We start from the raw sequence: 16,691 nt of genomic DNA on the forward strand, positions 1-16,691 counted from the left end.
GAACCTGCAGCTTCCTGTGAGCAGGTGAGGCGGCGGGGGTGGTACTGAAGTTGCAGCGACCCCCCTGTCGCACGCATAAGATGACGCACAACACCAAGCACAAAACAAAGAAGGCGCAAACGCCGCGGGCGCCACGTATGTGTGAAACCCGGAATCCGAGCCTGTGGTTCCTCGGATTCACAGCGCCGTCTGCTCGGAGGCGCTCATTTTATTTTGGCCGGGCTTTTCTGCAGCTTTCCTCCGCCCGCTAAGCCCAGCCGCGGCGCGGTGGACTGCTCTCTCGCAGAGGGCTCTCGGCTCAGGCTCTGCGCGAATACGGGGACGGTGTGACACCTGTTCTCGCAAAGAGGTGTGAATGGTGAGATTTCAAAATCGACTTCCTGAAACAAAGGTCGCGTCGTGCGAGAGCGAAAGTGTCCCTGTTGTCGGGAGTCGGGGCTCGGCCGGGAGGCAGTCCGTCCCGCACACCCGCCTGTTCCTGGCTGCACAAGCAGGCGGGAGAGGCGGCTGCAGTGTTTGAGGTCATCCCTAGTATGGCGAAACAACAGACACGTCCTGCGCAAAAAGAAAGAGCGTATTTTGTCATTCCTGGTTTAATAAAAGCATTCGGTCAAGCGTGCATCTGTTAGAAGCTAATGGCGAAGTAAATGAGTATTGTGATTTTGTTAAGAAATATGACGTCGAGTGCCACCCAAAGCAATTTGAAGAAATGATTGACGCAATTCCACCTGCTCTACCGGCTTTGGTAATAAAAACCCATAATCCCCACTGCCGCAGATCAACATCGGTCCTTACAGTATTTCAGATAAAGAGCGCAATAATAAAAATATCCGCACAAGTATGGCTGAGAGATTCTTCCCAGCCGTCGAGGGGAAAACCATTTGTAATGATGTAGACGAGGATTCTCTCTTCTCTGCTAGAACGGAATGGATCACTCTCCCCACGACACCAAAAACCAAAGACGTTCATTTAAAATACTGAATACCAGATATCCCTCCCAAGAGCCGCTGAGCTGAGCGAAGGGTTCACTATGACCGCGAATCAGATACTGAAACGACGGCACACATCTTCCTCTCGTGTCATTCACCAGCCTTCTGGCGCTGTGTGATCTTGGCTAAATAACACTAATATTCGTGTACATCTCACATTTAAGGATCTTGTTCTGGGTGTTCAGAATCCAGACTTCCAAAGAAGTTCGTATAATGGCAAATGTCATTCTGATGTCGGCACAATTTTACATACATTCGCGTAGAGCTTAAAAAACTACTATGTGCTGTAAAGAATTCTGTAACTCACTTTAGCTATACTCAAATTCACAAAAATATATTAAAAAAAATAAGCTTGGCGAGTTGGTGTACAAAAATCTTCTGGCAAATAAACATATTTAATGTAACCCCTAACACCGCAAAGCCTCTGTACCGTGGACAAAGTTTTTGTTTTGTTTCATTCACTTTGTTCTATCAGGTTGTGACATTTGTGTATTTGTACGTATATACCCCTGTTTGTTGTGGTATTTTCCCCTTTTGTGTTTAAAAAATAACAGAACCAGCGTTGCGAAAGCGATACCCGAGTCCTGACCGAGTGAGTCACCCGGCGGGGCGGGCGCTGGGACACGCAGGGAGAAACCTCTGGGTCCATCCGGCTGGCCCGGTGTGGCCCGGTGTCCGTGGGATTAGGATACGCCACAGGTGCTCACGGCCCTGCTCCCCAGGCTACCCGTCGCTCTTTTATGAACGGGCGTTTGAACCCGACACCCGCTGGCTGGGCGGCCTGTTCCACGCACCCGCCACTCTTCCAGCCGCAGACGCTTGCATGCGTGGATCAGTCCACGCACCCCAGACCTTTCTCGGAAACCTTCAGCATGATTAGTCAACAAATAGTGCCCCTACACGCTTTCAGGTGCCTCATGAAATCCGGCACCTGCGCCAGATAAACCATCGCAAAAAAGGAGAAAGTTGCGACAAGATTACTGTCTTCCCCAGCTGATGTCCCCGCTGTCGTTTTCGATTCAGATATAAGTATTTCTTATAAATAAAACTTATATTTGTATATATGATTTGCATATTAATTATATTCTTATTCTGTTTTAGGGTAATAGATGTGGATTCCCATTGTTGCTCGCCTCGTGTGTTGGTTTTCTTTCTGCGTCCCGTCACTACGCTGACTCAGCAGCGTGCGTTTTGAAGTTTTGTTGTGGAAAAAAAAAAAGCCTGGAGTTTCTGTCTGCGTGGCGTCAGCAGCAGGTGTGACCGGCCGGCCCTCCGCCCACACTGCGTGTCGGACCCCGCGTCACAACGCGTTAGTCACAGCACCTCCGTGACGCTGCATATCCGCGGGGCCACAGCCGCACGGGCAATCCCGGACAGCGCACTGCCAGCCTCCGTGGGTTTGGAAAGGGGCTTTATAAATAAAAGTTATTATTATGATCATTATTGTTATTAAAACATTGGCCAGAATAAGCGCTGGCGGTGTAGAGCACCCCGGGACTGGCAGGGGTGCCCCTGCTCCCCCAGTTTGCGCCGTCCCTCCTGTCGGACAGACCCCGACTAGCTCTGCTGGTAGAGCCCGAGACCCGTAACCCCAGGGCGCCGGCTCCTCCGGGTGGGAGGTTGAGCACAAGGCCACCAGCCCCGTGTAAAAGCAACGTTGCGGTTTTTCCCTGAAGCCACAATGGACAAACACCCGTCCTGTCAGGCGGCCGGGAGCCCTGAGCCGAGGGGAGCAGCTGGAGCGCATGGGAGCCTGGGAGGACCTTACAAACCCCCCACCAGTACCGAACACAGCGTTCTGCGGGAGACAGCACCTTCTCCCGCACCTGGAGGGGGCTCCACAGCCGGCACGCTGGGTTTCCTTCCTTCTCTTTCCGGCAGGGCATGACCCTTTACCTGCTCCTTTGCAGCCCACGCACGCTGACGCAGCTGCCTGCTTGAACAAAAGAGCACATCACACAGAATATCCCCCCGTGCCCGAACGAACACTCCCTCACAAACCAGCCAGCACCCAGCGCCTGGCGAGGCAGGGCTTCACGGACCTCGCCCACGCGTGACAAGAGCCACGCGTGTGCCCTCACACACACACACACTGAAGGAGGACTCGGGAGGCAGCTTCTATGGAAGTAGTAGTGAGTTTATTGATGTGTTTCCCCCTACAGTTATCATAATCACCATCGTCATTTGTTTTTCTCATACATTTATATTTATAGATATTCATTCATTCTGCCTGCAATCAAGCAGGCGTTACAAGATCGAAGCCATTTCGGTGCATAGTGGGACAGCGACAAACAGGAGATACTGTCACAGGAAGAAAAGATTTATTTTTTTTTAAAAAAGAAAGTAACAAAAGAGTGTGAGAAGTATATAGAGAACAATGCACGCCACAGGTTTTCCTCCAAGAAAGCCATGATAGCTACGTCAACTATACAGGCACACAAGGACGCTACTATGAAAACAAAACGAGACTGATTCAGCTCTCTCTCTTTCTCCATGTCTGTAGCATAAAATAATCAAATTCTGAAAACCTGGGCCCAGACCTCACTAGCCCGGCCCCGGGCCCTGGTTCGGCCCATGTGGACCCGCCAGGGTCACACCCCGGAAGCACGGGTTCGGACCCGCCAGCGAACTAGCCCACAGTTCACAGGCCTCCCACGTCCCCGAGTGCCCCTGTGGCCCCCGTGCTGTCACAGCGGGGGAGGGGGCTCCAGGTGCGGGCCCCGGACACGGGGGTCTGGGGTGCAGGAGCGCTGGTCAGCTGCGTGTCCGCAGTCTGAGCGACATGACGCTGCGGCCCGGATTCATCAACCTAAACCAGCAACAGGGTTCCCTCTCCACGCGTGCGGGCCGGCTGGCGTGGAAGGGAGGCGCCCGGGCGAGGCGGGGCTGGTCTGCAGCCCGAGGGGCCCCCCCGGACTGCGCCCCCTGGCGTCCACCGGGACAGCCGTTAGCGCCCGCCCTGAGAAACTGCCTCTTTCCCGGCCCAAGCCTCTGTGAGCCCCGGGGAACCGACAGCCACACCCCCACACCCCCTCACCCCGCCTCGTCCCCCCAAAACACACACACACACGCCTGAGCGGTCTCCCGCCGCAAGCGCGCGCCAGCCCTGCGCGAGCCCGGCCCGGCGGGACGCTCCAGAACCTTCCAGAGCGAGCGCGAGACGGGGAGGGGCGGGGCTCTTCAGAACGAGCGCGAGACGGGGAGGGGCGGGGCTCTTCAGAACGTTCCAGAGCGAGCGCGAGACGGGGCGGCGGCTCGGCGGCTCGGCGGCGCACGAAGGCGCGAAAGCAGAGGCTCGCGAGGAGGAGAAGCGGGCGGCGGCGCCGCGAGCGTCCCGCCGGGCGACACCGCCGCCGCCCGGAGCCGGTTTACTCTCTGGACATTAACGGAGCAGGTAACGGCGTCGACGAAGAAAACCGCCTTTTCCTCCCGTTCGCGTTTGTGACGGTGAGCGGAAAAAATATTCGCGGTCGGTTTCGTGATTATTTTACTCTATTTGTTTCACCATACACCAAAATCGGTACAAAGAACCTTCATATACAAGCAATCTGTTAAAAAAAATCGACATCTTCTTAATATATATATATATATTCGTCATTTTGTGAACGGGTTTGAGATGAGAAACGATAAAGTGGCAATTTTCGACTCTTTGTATATTCTCTTACCCCCGAAATGGCCTTTCCTGTTCAGTTTATAAGATAAGATATGATCACTTTATTAGCCATATAGACTTTCTTGCATTAGGAATTTGTCTTTATATGCTTTGCTCTATGATTAATTAACCTCCCCCACCCCCCGAAGAACAGGATAAATCATATTCAGTCATAGCTCTCGGCGTGAAATAATTTACGTGTGTGTTCCCAAGTTATTCTTTTAAATTTCTCATATTGTTCTATCCACGTACAAAGAAAAAAAAAAGGAAATTGAGCTCTACAGTACGATAGTAGTAAGTAAGTAGCATTATTTGAGTTTCGAATGAGCCGGCCGGGTGGTTTGCCTTCGAGGTGCGCGCTGTGCGTTACAGGTCAGTCGTGTTTCCTCTCGCCTCCGCCTCCCCCCTGCCGGCCGGCTAGATGTGCATCTGCTCCAGGTACTTGTAGGTGGGGTTCTCGTAACCGTGGTTCTGCATCTTGCTCAGGTGACGCTCCTCGGGGGTCAGCATGGGGTCCACCTGTCGGGGAGCAGAGGACACGGCGGGCTGAAGGCGGGGGGACGTGGCCGGGCGGCGGACGCGTGAGTTGAAAACCTTCATTAGCGGGACGGAGGCCGCCGTTGGGATCTCGCATGTCTCTGCGCGTTTGATTTCATGATCAGCAAAGCACATCGAGTTGTATACGACATAAAGTGATGAAAACTGTTTTGTCGTTTTATTGGAACCAAAGAACTAGAAATAACGCTGAACAGTGTTTAACAGAACAATTTTAACAACGTGCGGGTTTTCGGCAACCGTTAAACGGTTAAATCTTTTTTTCCCCACGAGGTATTGGAGGTTAATTTTGCTTAGCAAGATAACGGTGTAAAATTCAAAATATGACAGGTGCTTGTAAGTTGTAACATTACAACTGAAACATTTATTCTCCACAGTGAGTGAAGTTGACTTTCACAACCTTATGAAACGTGTAGCATGTTCGATTGCCCTTGTCTGTTTCATCTCAAACTTAAAAGAATGCTCAGTACTGGCTTAAAACATTGCTGAGACATGACATTCTTTGTTGACTTAAACAGCTTAAGACAATCTTACCTGTAAAAAAGAAAGCATGTCCAGTGGTAGTAATGGAATGAAAAACATGAGGATGGACCTAACACCGAGGGGGAAGCGCTGCAGTGTGTGATTCTTGATGCTGTGGTATTACAAACACCACCATTTGATGGGCTGAATAAAGAAGTAGGCTGCTCTTGTTTTGTTTCTGACTGGATTCAGTTTTTATGGCCTTTGCTTGTTAAACAGCGATGCTCCTGTACTCTCCACACCCAGGCTTTCCTGCATGATGGTTACTTTTTGTAATAAATGTGTGAGAAACACCTGGGTGCTGAGGTACCTTAGAAGTAAAATCTGTTTCTGCCAGTTCCTGATCTGACAGGAATGTGACACTCACAAAGATCAAAAGGGACTAAAATATGAATTTATTTTTAAAGAACCCAAGAATCGTCAACTATTATCATTATAAACCCAACTGAACTGGCCAGGTGTGTGTTTTTACACAGCTCCTCCAACTCTGATCCGTACCGGAGGAGCAGGGCTGGTTGGGGGAGAGGCGTCCCCCCACCCCCACAGCTCCGTACCGGCGGAGCAGGGCTGGTTGGAGGAGAGGCGTCCCCCCCCACAGCCCCGTACCGGAGGAGCAGGGCTGGTTGGAGGAGAGGCGTCCCCCTACCCCCACAGCCCCGTACCGGCGGAGCAGGGCTGATTGGAGGAGAGGCGTCCCCCCCCACAGCCCCGTACCGGCGGAGCAGGGCTGATTGGAGGAGAGGCGTCCCCCCCCACAGCCCCGTACCGGCGGAGCAGGGCTGATTGGGGGAGAGGCGTCCCCCCCCACAGCCCTGTACCGGCGGAGCAGGGCTGATTGGGGGAGAGGCGTCCCCCCCCACAGCCCCGTACCGGCGGAGCAGGGCTGATTGGGGGAGAGGCGTCCCCCCCCACAGCCCCGTACCGGCGGAGCAGGGCTGATTGGGGGAGAGGCGTCCCCCCCACAGCCCCGTACCGGCGGAGCAGGGCTGATTGGGGGAGATCTCTTCTGCTTCACACACGCCCCAGGGTCATGCCCAGCCGCCCCTCTCACCTCCACGATGCCGTGGCTGATGGTGCCATACTGCCTCTTCCGCAGCATCACCAGGCTGATCACAATCACTGTGGCAATCGCCACAGCAATCACCAGCAGGCCAATCAGAGCGCTGCTGCCAAAACTGAACTCCTCTCCCAGGGGCTGGTAGGATTCCTGGTAGAGAGAGGGATGGAGGGAGTGAGAAGAGAGACGGAGAAAGAGAGTGCGCACAACACAAACAAGCACACAATACGTCCACACAAGGACAGGGGCAGGGAAAAACAAGGTGTTCATGCTGTGCTTTCTCCCCTGTCATAAACGGGGGTAACAGTAGTGGTAGAGCTGTGTTAACCTCAGGCTTGCATGGTTGTTTTCCTTATATATTTACAATAAGCTTTAAATAACTAAATTAAATCCCCAGAGGGGTGGTACTGTTTCAAGGAAAGATCTACAGATCTCTCTGACTGACTTAAAGCTGAAGATGGGCAGGCCCACGGCTTTAGGACCTGCACTGTGCCAGGTGTGAATTCACATAGGGGGACTGTGTCCTGGCACACAGTGGGTTCAGTGTTACTCTCCTGGCTGGCTCACTGACCCAGACAGGGCAGGTAAAAACACAGGGTCTGGCTGCTGCACAGAGATCTGAGTAATTGTGGGGGCAAAGCGAGTGGTTCAGATTGAGGCTTAAAATGTTCAGGTTCTGGTCGTGAAAAGAGAAACAACACAAAACAGCAATTGAAGACATGAAAATGTAGGAGCAAAATTACAAAAAAGAACAAATCAAAGCAGAAATAACTAAATGACCATTCAAGTGAATACACGCGTGGCCTACCGGTATCATGTAGAGCAGTATAAGTAATTATGTTAATTCTCAAAATAAAACTTTAATTTGTTATCTTTTCACAGCTGGTAATGTTCTACAATTAGAGGGCGCCAGTGTGAAGTGTACTCAGCAGCGTAGTTAACTGCTGAACACAGCCAAGGTCCCTGGACCAAAATCTGCAATACAATAACTAATAATAATAATAACAATAATAATATAATAATAATTTATTATTAATAATTGTAGTAGTGGTATGTGAGGGGCTTTAGACAGGGATCAGGGTAGTCTTTTCTAGTGTAGAGGGTAGAAACACCTCTATACAGACTGTATATGTATCTGATAGACGGTCAGACGCTGTGAACACACAGACACAACAATGATCTCTGTCTCAATTTCTCTGATGGTCATCTCTATGACTCAGAAAATGGGTCAACATGATTGCATAGGAAACGACCTAGCATTGTATGCATAAAGACACACAAAATCCAAAATACTTGTGAGTGACAACAATCGTTAAAAATCTAACAGTTTGCAACAATGGTCCTATATTCATTTGATGCATTTTAAAGGCTTCTCAGGTGTAAAAGGTCTCTTGTTTTTACAGTGTGGTTTGCATATAATATCTACACATACTGTCCAGAAGAAAACTCCAGAAGGGTGGGGGCAGCATTGGCTGCTGTTCTGGGAATGCAGTGAATACAGCAGAGAAGGGGTCTTGTTTGCCCGTCCTATATTGGCACAGGCTGTTTGCTTAGCTTGTAGTTTCCCAGGTCGCTCACTGAGTGGCGCTGTACTCACCATCTCATCCTCCATACCGTTGACTCTCTCTGCATTGTAAATGACCTCTTTAACATCCAGAGACTCATCAATCACCTGTCAACACAGACAGGCAGGGATGTGTTACTCTTCTCTTCTCTGGACACATGGGTAGCACAGAGTGTGTGGGTGAGTGTGTTAGTGCATGGGGAGGGGAGGGGGGTACAGGGTTGCAACACAAAAACTACAACCACCACACAAACACAGCATGCATTTCAGTCCTCTCTTCCCTCAAACATCATGGACTCACAACCTCATCTTCAGCTGCCCCTTGAAATATTGACAGTACATGATCCTGCTCCAAATCAGCTGACTTTGAGCGCAGTCATTCTAGAGGACCTGGAAGCCAGTACAGTACTTCGCATGATCAAAATCTCAGTCTTGATCATGGCAAGAAGCGCTCAGCACAGCACAGAGCCCTCAGGACCGAGCTGGCAATCTCGGAAATAGGGCAGGATCCTCAGGAAAGTGCTGGGGATCTCAGAGACAGCATAGCGCAAAGCACTCAGACTTGTGGTGATCTCAGACACAGAACAGATCCCACAGGAAACTACTGGGAATCTCAGAGACAGCACAGCACACAGCCCTCAGGAGAGTGTTGCTGATCTCAGAGACAGCACAGAGCCCTCAGGAGAGTGTTGCTGATCTCAGAAACAGCACAGAGCCCTCAGGAGAGTGTTGGTATTCTCAGAGACAGGACAGCGCACAACCCTCAGGAGCATGTTGACGATCTCGGACCGGACAGCGCAGCCCTCAGGAGAGTGTTGGTAATCTCAGAGACAGCACAGAGCCCTCAGGACAATGTTGGTAATCCCAGAGACAACACAGTGCACTACTCTCAGGAGAGTGTTGGTAATCTTGGAGACAGGACAGAGCCCTCAGGAGAGTGTTGGTGATCTCGGAGACAACACAGATTGCTCAGGAAAGTGTTGGTAATCCCAGAGACAACACAGTGCACTACTCTCAGGAGAGTGTTGGTGATCTCAGAGACAGCACAGAGCCCTCAGGAGAGTGTAGGTATTCTCGGAGACAGCACAGCGCACAACCCTCAGGATCATGTTGACGATCTCAGAGACCGGACAGCGCAGCCTTCAGGAGAGTGTTGGTAATCTCAGAGACGGCACAGAGCCCTCAGGAGAGTGTTGTTGATCTTAGAGACAACACATCGCACAGCCCTCAGGAGAGTGTTGGTAATCTCAGAGACGGCTCAGAGCCTTCAGGAGAGTGTTGGTGAGCTCAGAGAAAGCACATTGAAGAGCCTTCAGGAGAGTGTTGGTAATCTAGGAGACAGGACAGCGCAGAGCCATCAGGAGAGTATTGGTGATCTCAGAGACAGCACAGAGCCCTCAGGAGAGTGTTGGTAATCTCAGAGGCAGCACAGAGCCCTCAGGAAAGTGTTGGTAATCACAGAGACAGCACAGAGCCCTCGGGAGAGCGTTGGTAATTTCAGAGACAGCACAGGGCCCTCAGGAGAGTGTTGGTAATCTCAGAGACAACACAGCGCACAGCTCTCAGGAGAGTGTTGGTGATCTTAGAGACAGCACAGAGCCATCTGGAAACTGCTGGGTATCTGAGAGACAACATAGTGCACTACTCTCAGGAGAGTGTTGGTAATCTCAGAGAAAGGACAGAGAAGAGCCTTCAGGAGAGTGTAGGTAATCTCGGAGACAGGACAGCGCAGAGCCATCAGGAGAGTATTGGTGATCTTGGAGACAACTCAGAGTCTTCAGGAGAGTGTTGGTGATCTCAGAGACAGCACAGAGCCCTCAGGAGAGAGTTGGTGATCTCAGAGACAGGACAGCGCACAACCCTCAGGAGCGTATTGATGATCTCAGAGACCGGACAACGCAGCCCTCAGGAGAGTGTGGGTTATCTCAGAGACAGCACAGGGCCCTCAGGAGAGTCTCCGTAATCTCGGAGACAGGACAGCGCAGAGCCATCAGGAGAGTATTGGTGATCTTGGAGACAACTCAGAGTCTTCAGGAGATTGTTGGTGATCTCAGAGACAGGACAGTGCACAACCCTCAGGAGCGTGTTGACGATCTCAGAGACCGGACAGCGCAGAGCCATCAGGAGAGTATTGGTAATCTCAGAGACAGCACAGAGCCCCCAGGAAAGTGTTGGTGATCTCAGAGACAGCGCACAGCCCTCAGGAGAGTGTTGGTATTTTCAGAGACAGCACAGCGCACAACCCTCAGGAGCGTGTTGACGATCTCAGAGACTGGACAGCGCAGCCCTCAGGAAAGTGTTGGTAATCTCAGAGACAGCACAGAGCACTCAGGAGAGTGTTGGTAATCACAGAGATAGCACAGAGCCCTCAGGAGAGAGTTGGTAATCTCAGAGACAGCACAGAGCCCTCAGAAGATTGTAATCTCAGAGACAGCACAGAGCACTCAGGAGAGTGTTGGTAATCACAGAGACAGCACAGAGCCCTCAGGAGAGTGTTGGTGATCCCAGAGACAGCACAGAGCCCTCAGGAGAGAGTTGGTGATCTCAGAGACAGCACAGAGCCCTCAGGAGAGTGTTGGTAATCCCAGAGACAACACAGTGCACTACTCTCAGGAGATTGTTGGTAATCTTGGAGACAGGACAGAGCCCTCAGGAGAGAGTTGGTGATCTCAGAGACAGGACAGTGCCCTCAGGAGAGTGTTGGTGATCTCGGAGACAACACAGAGTCTTCAGGAGAGTGTTGGTGATCTCAGAGACAGCACAGAGCCCTCAGGAGATTGTTGTTATTCTCAATACAGCACAGCGCATAACCCTCAGGAGCGCGTTGACGATCTCAGAGACCGGACAGCGCAGCCTTCAGGAGAGTGTTGGTAATCTCAGAGACAGCACAGAGCCCTCAGGAGATTGTTGGTATTCTCAACACAGCACAGCGCATAACCCTCAGGAGGGCGTTGACGATCTCAGAGACCGGACAGCGCAGCCTTCAGGAGAGTGTTGGTAATCTCAGAGATGGCACAGAGCCCTCAGGAGAGTGTTGGTGATCTTAGAGACAACACATCGCATAGCCCTCAGGAGAGTGTTGGTGATCTCAGACACGGCTCAGAGCTCTCGGGAGAGTGTTGGTGATCTCAGAGAAAGCACAATGAAGAGCCTTCAGGAGAGTGTTGGTAATCTTGGAGACAGGACAGCGCAGAGCCATCAGGAGAGTATTGGTGATCTCAGAGAAAGCACATTGAAGAGCCTTCAGGAGAGTGTTGGTAATCTCGGAGACAGGACAGCACATAGCCCTCAGGAGAGTGTTGGTAATCTCAGAGGCAGCACAGAGCCCTCAGGAAAGTGTTGGTAATCACAGAGACAGCACAGAGCCCTCAGGAGAGTGTTGGTAATCACAGAGACAGCACAGAGCCCTCAGGAGAGTGTTGGTGATCTTAGAGACAGCACAGAGCCCTCTGGACACTGCTGGGTATCTGAGAGACAACACAGTGCACTACTCTCAGGAGAGTGTTGGTAATCTCAGAGAAAGGACAGAGAAGAGCCTTCAGGAGAGTGTTGGTAATCTCGGAGACAGGACAGCGCAGAGCCATCAGGAGAGTATTGGTGATCTCGGAGACAGCACAGAGCCCTCAGGAGAGAGTTGGTGATCTCAGAGACAGGACAGCGCACAACCCTCAGGAGCGTGTTGACGATCTCGGAGACCAGACAGCGCACCCCTCAGGAGAGTGTTGGTAATCTCAGAGACAGCACAGAGCCCTCAGGAGAGTGTTGGTAATCTCGGAGACAGGACAGCGCAGAGCCATCAGGAGAGTATTGGTGATCTCGGAGACAGCACAGAGCCCTCAGGAGAGAGTTGGTGATCTCAGAGACCGGACAGCACAGCCCTCAGGAGAGTGTTGGTAATTTCAGAGACAGCACAGAGCCCTCAGGAGAATGTTGGTAATCTCAGAGACAGCACAGAGCCCTTAGGAGAGTGTTGGTGATCTCAGAGAAAGCACAATGAAGAGCCTTCAGGAGAGTGTTGGTGATCTCGGAGAAAGCACAGAGCCCTCAGGAGAGAGTTGGTGATCTCAGAGACAGGACAGTGCCCTCGGGAGAGTGTTGGTGATCTCGGAGACATCACAGATTGCTCATGAAAGTGTTGGTAATCCCAGAGACAGCATAGCGCACCACTCTCAGGAGATTGTTGGTGATCTCAGAGAAAGCACAGTGAAGAGCCTTCAGAAGAGTGTTGGTAATCTCAGAGACAACTCAGAGTCTTCAGGAGAGTGTTGGTGATCTCAGAGACAGCACAGAGACTTCAGAAGAGTGTTGGTGATCTCAGAGACAGCACAGAGTCTTCAGGAGAGTGTTGGTGATCTCAGAGACAGCACAGAGCCCTCAGGAGAGTGTTGGTGATCTCAGAGACAGCATAGCGCACCACTCTCAGGAGAGTGTTGGTGATCTCAGAGAAAGCACAGTGAAGAGCCTTCAGAAGAGTGTTGGTAATCTCAGAGACAGCACAGCGCACAACCCTCAGGAGCGTGTTGGTGATCTCAGAGGCAGTACAGCGCAGAGACCTAAGAGAGTTTTGATTATCTCAGAGACAGCACAGAGGCCTCAGGAAACTGCTGGGTATCTCAGGGACAGTACACAGGCCTCAGGAGAGTGTTCATGATCTGAGACACAGCATAGCGCACAGCCCTCAGGATAGAGCTGGTGATTTCAGAGACAGTACTGCGCAGAGTCCTCAGGATAGACCTGGTGATCTTAGAGACAGCACAGTTTACAGTCCTCTGGATAGATCTAGTATTTTTAGTGGCGGCACAGCGTACAGCCCTCAGTATAGACCTGGGGATCTCAAGAGAAAGCACAGCACAGAGCCCTCAGGACAGAGCTGGAGAAGTCAGAGAAAACGCAGAGCCGTCACGGCAGCTGATTTTAGAGAGACAGTAGAGCGCAGAGCCTGGGGTTCTTGTACGGCTGTAGAATGTTTAGAGAAGTGTGTGATTTAAAATGACTGATTTCCATCTGTGCAAAATGTAGGAAAATTTGAGACATAATTTTGGGAAAAGTGTGCAAATCTTAGTATGAAAATAATGGTGACAAAATAAAGTTCACTACACACAAATATAGTGCTGTTAAAAATACACGTGACCTCACCTTTCAAGTGAAGTCTTATGGACCTGTGTGCATAATCACGTATGTGAGCGTAGTTGACTGGTCCCTGCAGCACACCATCACAAATACGGTTTGTGATGAGAATGTGAGCAGTGGGAGGTTCACATGATGGAGCGACAATCCCAATTAGTCCTCAGTGTTTTCTGTTTAGCCAGCTAATATGGATGTGATTTGCACTTAATAGCAATCAATGTGTCTTCATAGCTGACTTGTTTGTTAGATTTGACATTTCATTGCAGAGCATCAGTGTTGATATTCCAGCTAGGATAAAAACAGAATTCAAGAACTAAACTCAACTGTATTGAGAGTTGGTCATGCTAAGCAGTTGTTATTTTATACTGAGCATGTCATGGGTATTCAGTGTAAGTCGTATACCTGAAAGACAACTAGCTAACAATAATGTTTACATTTTGGCAGTGACCGATTTCCCCTTACCCTTTCTCTCATTCTCGCACCTCACCCCAAGCAGTTGCAGCTGTTACTCTCTCCTAGCTTTGCTTTCTTCCCCCTCCCCTACCTGAGTGACTAGATCACCCGTGTGTCCTTAGGAGAATGTTGGCGATCTCGGAGACAGCACAGTGCACAGCCCTCAGTAGAGTGTTGGCGATCTCAGAGACAGCACAGCGCACATCTTAAAAGACTGCGCAAAGCCCATTAGGAAACTCCTGGTGATCTCAGCGACAGTACAGCACAGAGCCCTCAGAATAGAGCTGGTGATCTCGGAGACAGTACAGCGCAGAGCTGTCAGGAGAGAGCTGGTGATCCCTAAGATCCCTAAAATCCGATGTCACCTCCTCATTATGCTAGCAGTTTGGAGGTAATGTGTAGGAATTGGTCATCGTAGGATGTGATCTGAGCTTGTTTTTAATGAAGCTTGTTTCAGAGCTCTGTTGGGGAGTAGGTGAGCTTTTCCCTAGACTCCCTCACACTAAGCTTCTCCAGCTGCTTGTCAGCTCACCAATCCCGGGACCCGAAGAGCAGCCAAGCGCGGAACACAGACCCTGAACTGAGCGTCACTGCCACTAATTCAACAAAGGAGATTCGCGCACCCTGGGCCCAACAACCGGAGGTAAGGACTGGTGTGGGGGAACCTGGGAAGAGCGAAGGGAATGTGGGCTCAGAGGATGGTGCAGGAGACCACGCTGTTGGGAAGAGAGGACAGAAGAAAGGGAGCGCCGGGAGAAAGGAGGCTCTCTCCCTCCGAAGGGGTTTCCATCCCACGACAGCTCTTACCACACTGCTGCCGATCTTCCCCTTGCTGTTGATGGCTCTCTCCTCCGCTCCTATCAGGCCGTCCAGTCCCGACATCCCGGAACCTGTGGGCAGAGTGCAGCGCCGTCACACCGCTGGCCAGTGGCTGCAGAGGCACAGAGATCTCAAACAAGGCAAGAACAAACCCCTTCACCCTGCAGCCCCGGTTTGGCTTTAGGTAACCATCTGGGTGATGGGGAGGCTCCTTCTTTTTCACAGAGTCCGACAACAAAATCCCTTCAGCCACCAGCAGCTTGTAACTTGAGCTCCTTTTTTTCTGATTTCCTCCCGGAGATGACGTTCAGAAAATCTCACATCAGAAATTCATAGGTTTAAGCCATCAAAAGGCCTCAAGATCGATCGTGAAAGCAGGAGCCTAGACATTATCTGCTGCACCGCCACTAGATGGCAGCAGCGACTAGTGTGCAGCAAGGCGCACACGACTGCCCAGCATCAAACTGCTGAATGGGAAAGCCCATATTGGAAAACACTTTGCAAAAGTAAAAATGAAAAATTAGTGAAGTGAACAACGATTTCCTTTTCTGAGCTTGGGTGCTTGTAGTCAGTAGCCGAGTCAGGAGTGAAAACCAGTTTGCGTACGGCTAGACTGAATGGTGCCTGTACAGACCTGTGCAGCTGGACGGCTTATTTCTGGCAGGGTGATGCCTTATTTCTGGGCCAGGCGGTTATGTGAGGCCTAGTGTAAGTCTTAATGAGAAGAAGAAGCTCCTCTGTGCAGGGCAGCCTGTCTGAACCCTGCAGAGGTGGATATTTCCTCCGCGCTACCCGAATTGGAGAAAGTGTGTGTAGATAAACATGCACGTTTGAATTGCGCGCCACTGAAACATCTCAATCTGAGACACATTTGAGGTGTACACAGTGATCCTTTGCATGAATGAAAAAAGAACTGCGCTTCATCCCACAAATGTCAAGTCAGAATTGTGTCGTTACAGCTGAATCGCCGTTCTATGAATGTATCTCACTCATCTTTCTTGAAAAATATGTAAAACTGATGATTTCACGGTTCTAACAGAACTAAATATGCAAGCCTTTATAAAAATGATTTAACAGCACAGTAATATCAGAGTATTCAACGTGGGAGCTGAGAGACCTGTTGCAACTTTTAAGTTTCAATGCCTGAAAATATTATTGTAGAACAGTGAAGACGTGTTTGACTTTGGTTTCCTCCAGTACGTTCCTACAGTAACGTTTTATTTTTTTTGATACTACAGCAAAAATTCAGGCCATAAGATATCTGTGCTCTTGTACCTCAGTGACAAATACAAGCACCTGTAGCTGTTGCCACCTCAGAGGGGGTGATCAGGTAGGGGAGAGCGCTGTGTTTCACTGAGCCCTCAGCTCAGACTGCAGTGCTGGAACAGGATCTGCTGAGTCATCGGCCTGTTCTTTATCTGGCTTTCACAAGCATTGCAGGAGGGGAAGTATCAGACATCCTATTGTTCTGGGCTCTGAATGACAAAATCCCTGACCAGCGCCCTCGACAGAATCCCGAGCACCAGCATGTGCCTGTTTCCAGCCTGGAACGTGGTTGATGATACTCTGTTGTGGAGCAGCGCACACTGCGGCTCTCACCCACACTGATCACTGTTTCACAGAAGAATCTGGGATCTCCAGTTTGTGCTTCACACCTGGCTGGTGCCAGGACCCAGGCTTCAACCAGAGAAAGGTCGAGGCTCGACCCGAGACTCCTCGCTCTCACAAGAGCAGAAAAGACCGTGTGCCTCAGGGGCAGCGCTGTCGAGTCGCTGTCGACTCTGGACTGAGGAACACTCCTCTTCTCCGAAACATTGTGGATGGATCCCATCAATAACTTCCTATTGTTTACAATCCTGCAAACTGTACGTCTTTGTTCTTTTAGTCTGTATGGTCTACTTAACACTGAATTTTAAACTCAGCTGCAAACCTAATCTACTGTATCCAGCTGAG

At 50.7% G+C, this 16,691-nt stretch overlaps 1 protein-coding gene across 8 annotated transcripts in view; it reads right to left on the minus strand.

The window, feature by feature from the left end:
- Positions 1 to 3,110: 3,110 nt before the first annotated feature.
- The window catches only part of aplp2 (amyloid beta precursor like protein 2), a 65,646-nt gene continuing 52,065 nt past the window's right edge, over positions 3,111 to 16,691 (minus strand). For 4 of the 8 annotated variants that reach the window (XM_088939512.1, XM_088939511.1, XM_088939508.1 and 1 more), the window contains 4 exons: positions 14,727 to 14,809; positions 8,373 to 8,447; positions 6,770 to 6,925; positions 3,111 to 5,160 (listed from right to left, as the gene is read on the minus strand). In XM_088939512.1, the coding sequence (XP_088795638.1) occupies positions 5,059 to 5,160; positions 6,770 to 6,925; positions 8,373 to 8,447; positions 14,727 to 14,809 (416 nt within the window). In that variant the 3' untranslated portion in view covers positions 3,111 to 5,058. The remainder of the gene's footprint in view (positions 5,161 to 6,769; positions 6,926 to 8,372; positions 8,448 to 14,726; positions 14,810 to 16,691) is intronic. The other 4 variants (XM_088939514.1, XM_088939513.1, XM_088939510.1 and 1 more) reach the window with 1 other exon arrangement.

The sequence above is a fragment of the Atractosteus spatula genome, chromosome 22, assembly GCF_055471065.1.
Source record: "Atractosteus spatula isolate fAtrSpa1 chromosome 22, fAtrSpa1.hap1, whole genome shotgun sequence".
Classification (NCBI taxonomy): Eukaryota; Metazoa; Chordata; class Actinopteri; order Semionotiformes; family Lepisosteidae; genus Atractosteus; species Atractosteus spatula.